Source organism: Lepidothrix coronata, unplaced genomic scaffold (assembly GCF_001604755.1).
Source record: "Lepidothrix coronata isolate B3197 unplaced genomic scaffold, Lepidothrix_coronata-1.0 Scaffold119, whole genome shotgun sequence".
Classification (NCBI taxonomy): domain Eukaryota; kingdom Metazoa; phylum Chordata; class Aves; order Passeriformes; family Pipridae; genus Lepidothrix; species Lepidothrix coronata.
The window spans coordinates 1,370,695-1,376,706 of record NW_016690299.1 but is presented as its reverse complement, the minus strand read 5'-3'; the positions used below and the strand labels follow the sequence as shown (position 1 = coordinate 1,376,706).

The window sequence follows — 6,012 nt, the reverse complement described above, 5'->3', positions numbered from 1 at the left end:
TCGGGGAAATCCTGGAGCTCTCCCCCCTCCCCCCTCCTCCAGCCCTCGGGTAACGCTGTTTTCCGGTGCTTTGCTCAGATCAGGTGGACGAAAACAGCGGGAAGTGCCTCGGACAGGTTCCAAGACTCGAGCGTGTTCAACGAGACCCTTCGGATCTCCAACATCCAGAGGCACCAGGGGGGCCGGTACTACTGCAAGGCCGAGAACGGCCTCGGCTCTCCCGCCATCAAATCCATCCGGGTGGACGTCTACTGTGAGTAAAACTTGGGAATTCGCAATTCCTTGGGTTCGGTGGTGTTTTGCTCAACTTCCGATGTGGCGACGATAGGGATTGTGGTGAAAAATATGAAATATTGGGACGGTGTTGAAAAATATGAGTTACTGGCTTGCAGTGAAAAATGTGGAGTATTGGGATTGCGGTGGAAAATGTGGAATATTGAGACTGTCGTGAAAAATATGGAGTATTGGATTGCAGTGAAAAATGTGAGTTATTGGGCTGCAGTGAAAAATATAAGGGATTGGGATTGAAGTGAAAAATATGGGATATTGGGATCACAGTGAAAAATAAGGAATATTGGGATCACAGTGAAGAATATGGAATACTGGGATTGTGATGAAAAATACGGAGTATTGGGATTGCAGTGAAAAATGTGGAGGATTGAGATCACAGTGGAAAATGTGGAATATTGGGATCACAGTGGAAAATATGACGTATTGGGTTGCAGTGAAAAATACGGAGTATTGGGCTTGCAGTGAAAAATGTGGAATATTGGAATTGTGATGGAAAATATGAGGGATTGGGATTGCAGCAAAAAAAAGGAGAGATTGGGATTGCATTGGAAAATATGAGGGATTGGGATTGCAGTGAAGAATATGGAGTACTGGGATTGTGACGAAAAATATGGAGTATTGGAATTGCAGCGGAAAATGTGGAATATTGGGATCACAGTGGAAAATGTGGAATATTGGGATCACAGTGGAAAATATGGAGTGTTGGGATTGAGGTGAAGAATATGGAGTGTTGGGATTGTGGTGAAAAATGTGGAGTGTTGGGATTACAGTGGAAAATACGGAATATTGGGATGACAATGAAAAATATGGAGTATTGGGATCACAGTGGAAAATATAGAATATTGGGATCGTAGTGAAAAATATGGAATATTGGGATCACAGTGGAAACTTGGGCTAATCAATGGTTTTTAGAGTCAGTTTAGGCTTTACACCTCCTCACATCTCCATCCCTTCAACATCCCACGTTTGCTGAGCTGATCCCTTGAATTCTCTTCCATATTTCTGTTATTTTGATGAGTCCTGGGGCTTTTCTCTCTACCCTTTGTCAGCTCTTCAACACCTCCTTGGGGCCCCAGCCCAAGATTTTAGACCCAGACTTTTGGATTTTAGATTTTAATGCAGGGGCAGATTAAATTGAATTCGGGGTGGAGACAATGGGAAACCTCGGGAATTCTCACTTCCTTGTTGGATTTCTTGTTTTGCTCAACTTCTGGTGTCACAGTTCGAGCGGCTCTGGAGGAGTCCAGTTTTGGGCGGTTTTAGGGTGGATTCTTGGCAACTTTCGGGGATATCTGTGGTGGGAAGGCTCGGGAAGGTCAACGAGGCTGCTCCTGCTGGGAAGTGGCTTTAAATAAATCACAGGATTTTGGATAAGATGGAAGAAAATCGGGTGCAACTCGACCTGCTTGGAAATCAGAGGAGGATTTGTCGCAGGGGGAAGGTCTAATGTGGAGTGTTGGGATCACAGTGGAAAATGTGGAGGATTGGGATCACAGTGGAAAAATGTGGAATATTGAGATCACAGTGGAAAATGTGGAGTGTTGGGATTGCAGTGAAAAATATGGAGTGTTGGGATTGCAGTGAAAAGTATGAGGGATTGGGATTGCAGTGAAAAATGTGGAGTATTGGGATTGCAGTGAAAAATATGGAGTGTTGGTATTGCAGTAAAAATTAGGAGAGATTGGGATTGCAGTGGAAAATATGGAGTGTTGGGTTGCAGTGAAAAATTTGGAGTGTTGGGATTGTGTTGAAAAATATGAGTTATTTGGTTGCAGTGAAAAATGTGGAGTATTGGGATTGCGGTGGAAAATGTGGAATATTGAGATTGTGGTGAAAAATATGGAGTATTGGATTGCAGTGAAAAATGTGAGTTATTGGGCTGCAGTGAAAAATATAAGGGATTGGGATTGAGGTGAAAAATATGGAATATTGGGATCACAGTGAAAAATAAGGAATATTGGGATCACAGTGGAAAATGTGGAATATTGGGATCACAGTGAAAAATATGGAGTATTGGGATTTCAGTAGAAAATATGAGGAACTGGGATTGCAGTGAAAATATGGGGGATTGGAATTGCAGTAAAAAATATGGAGTGTTGGGATTGTGATGAAAAATATGGAGTGGTGGGATTGCAGGGAAAAATGTGGAGTATTGGAATTGGAGTGAAAAATGTGGAATATTGGGATTGAAGTGAAAAATATTGAGGATTGAGATTGCAGTAAAAATAGGAAGTATTGAGATTGTGGTGAAAAATAGGAAGTATTAGGATTGTAGTTAAAAATATGAAGATTCTGAACTGTGGTGAAAAATACGGAGTACTGGTATGTCAGTAAAAATAGGAAGTATTTGGATTGCAGGGAAAAATACAGAATATTGGGATTGTGGTGAAAAATATGGAGTATTGGAATTACAGTGAAAAATATGGAGTGTCGGGATTGCAGTGGAAAATATGAAATACTGGGATTGTGTTGAAAAATATGGAGTGTTGGGATCACAGTGAAAAATGTGGAGTATTGGGATTGAAGGGAAAATGTGGAGGATTGGGATTGCAGTAAAAATATGGAATATTGGGATTGTGTTGAAAAATATGAGTTATTGGGTTGCAGTGAACAATGTGAAGTATTTGGATTGCAGTGAAAAATATGGAGTGTTGGGATTGGAGTGAAAAATATGGAGTGTTGGAATTGCAGAGAAAATATGGAGTGTAGGGATTGTAGTGGAAAATATGGACTATTGAGTTGCAGTGAAAAATATGAAGTGTTGGGATTGGAATGAAAAATATGGAGTATTGGGATTGCAGGGAAAATATGGAGTATTGGGATCACAGTGAAAAATGTGGAGTGTTGGTATTGCAGTGGAAAATATGGAATATTGGGATTGTGATGAAAAATATGAGGTATTGGGATTGCATTGGAAAATATAAGGGATTGGGATTACAGTGAAGAATATGGAATTTTGGGATTGTGATGAAAAATATGGAGCATTGGGATTGCAGTGAAAAATGTGGAGCATTGGGATTACAGTGGAAAATATGAAATGTTGTGATTGTGATAAAAAATATGGAGTGTTGGGATCGCAGTGAAAAATATGGAATATTGGGATTGCAGTGCAGTTGGAAAGCAGGGCTGGCAGAAAAAGGGGAAGGCCTTGAAAACCTCCTGCAATAAATGCACGGAAAGGAATTAAAATTAAATCAATTTGCTGTGCCTTGGTTCTGGAACTGGAATTCCCCAGTTGGTTTTTGGGGGGTTCTCTTGCCTGATGGGGGTGTTTGGCTCCATGATTTGCCTGAAAAAGCTGTAAAATACCAGAAAAGAGGGAAATCTTTTAGGGATAGTAACGGAATGAGGTGGTAATTGCTAATTAATTGTAATTAATTACAATTAATGAATTGTCATGAATTTTAATGAGTCCGTGTGGGCCAAGCAGGGTTTGGAATGGAGGGATGGCTCCAAACTAAGACAGGGAATGGCTGAGTGGGATTTCAGGAAGGAATTCCCAGCTGGGAGGGCAGTGAGGGGCTGGGATGGAATTCCCAGAGAAGCTGTGGCTGCCCCTGGATCCCTGGAAGTGTCCAGGATTGGGATCCCTGGGCTGGTGGAAGGGGGTGGGACTGGATGATCCTTAAAATCCTTTCCAAGCCAAACCATCCTGTGATTGCATGATTCCATAAAAACCCTTCTCCCTCCCCTCAGCACCCCTGGATTAGACCCTCCCTAATTCCCGATTTTAGGCAGAGAAAATCAAAATATTAAAAAGTGATATTTCCGAGTAGCTTTAGGGAATTTTGTCCTTTTTTTAATGGGAATTTTGCCCTTTTTTTAATTGGAATTTTCTGCTTTAATTTCTATGAATTTCTATTTATTGAATATTTTCTCTGTCAATCCCATGTTGTGTGTCCATGGCAAGAACTCTGGGCAGGAATTTTGGGGGGGGTTTGGAGTCTCTTTTGATCAGAGACTCCAAAAAAAAAAAAAATCCAAAGTACTAAACCAACATTTTCAATCAAATTGGGTTTTGTTTGTTTTAATGAACATTTATTTAGTGAAATTCTATAGAAAAAACCTCTTTTTCCTCCAGGATTTGGTACCTGGGAGCTCACAGAAGAACTCACAAAAAGTCAAAATATTAAAAATTGATATTTCCAAGTAGCTTTGGGTAATTTTGTCCTTTTTTTAACTGGAATTTTCTGATTAATTTTGATTAATTTCTATTTATTGAATATTTTTTCTGTCAATCCCATGTCGTGTGTCCACGGCAAGAACTCTGGGCAGGAATTTTGGGAGGGGTTTGGAGCCTCTTTTGATCAGGGGCTCCAAAACAAAAAGAATTTGAAAACTAAACCAACATTTTCTCTCAAATTGGGTTTTGTTTGTTTTAGTGAACTTTTATTTAGCGAAATTCCGTAAAAAAAGGCAATTTTCTCCCCAAATTCGGTAACTGTCACAAACAAATCTGTGGGAAACAGATGATGTTCCCTTTTGAAAGCAAAACTATCGTTTAGAGCAAGATGGAAACACTTTAATTTTTCGGAGGAAACCCTCGACTGCGTTTTAAAATACGCATTTAAAAAATATATCTTTAAAAATATATATTTAAAAAAAATAAAAATTTGAAAGCATCTCAGCTTTTCAAGCTAAAGAATAAAAACCAAATCAAAGTTGTTTTCCATGTTAGGTTTGGATCAAGAGCCTAATGGAAAATTTCGGCCTCCAGGAAAATCCTGGAGCTCCAGGAATATCCTCCAGGAGCAGCATTCCCATCCAGCTCCATTTCATCCTGCTGTTGGTTTTAGTGACTCTTGGAGGGGCAGAGGGAATTCTGCTGGAATTTTGGGAATGTGAGGGAGGTGGTGCTGCACCAACTCGGTCAAAAGCTCTCCTGGGTCGTGCTAAACCAGGCTGTGAATTCCTCGGATCCTTGAGCAATTCCAGAGCTGAGAGAAACCTGGGAAAATCTGGGGGTTGGTGTGGAAATATCTGAAGGTGGGAAGTGTGGAGAGAAGGAAAATAAAAGGTGGTTCGGTGTTGCCAAAGTTCCTGTTCCATCCACAGCTGCTCTTGCAAAGATTCGTAGAGAATCCAGGGAGATTCTTATGGAATCAGGGAGTGGTTTGGGTTGGAAAGGACTTAAAGCCCATCCATTCCAAACCCTGCCATGGGCAGGGACACCTTCCACTGTCCCAGGTTGCTCCAACCTGGCCTTGGACACTTCCAAGGATCCAGGGGCAGCCACAGCTTCTCTGGGAATTCTTTTCCAGGGCCTCCTCACCCTCCCAGCCAGGAATTGCTTCTCAATATCCCATCTCTCCCTGCCCTCTGGCAGTGGGAAGCCATTCCCTGTGTCCTGTCCCTCCATCCCTTATCCCAAATCCCTCTCCAGCTCTCCTGGAGCCCCTTTAGGCCCTGCAAGGGGCTCTCAGGTGTTCCTGGATCCATGGCAGGAATTCTGCCTCCTGAGCTAATTGTGGGACATTGGAATTGCAAATCTCCAGGCCAGGAGCAGCTGCAAATTCCTTCTGAATCTCCTCCAGAGCAGAGCTGTTCCCAGAATCCTAAATTCATGGAATGGTTGGGTTAGGAGGGACCTTAGAGATCATCCAGTTCCAACAAGGACACCTTCCACCAGCCCAGGTTGGTCCAACCTGGCCTTGGACACTTCCAGGGATCCATCCCCTGAAATCCTGGTTCCCTTTTCCTTTGCCTCCTGCACTCGGAGCT

General features: G+C 42.0%; 1 protein-coding gene across 1 annotated transcript in view; it reads left to right on the top strand.

Moving 5' to 3' along the window:
• Positions 1–6,012, top strand: part of MDGA2 (MAM domain containing glycosylphosphatidylinositol anchor 2) — a 306,141-nt gene that overhangs the window by 104,716 nt on the left and 195,413 nt on the right. Inside the window, exon 4 of the mRNA XM_017825436.1 lies at positions 79–253. Within this exon, the coding sequence (XP_017680925.1) occupies positions 79–253 (175 nt within the window). The remainder of the gene's footprint in view (positions 1–78; positions 254–6,012) is intronic.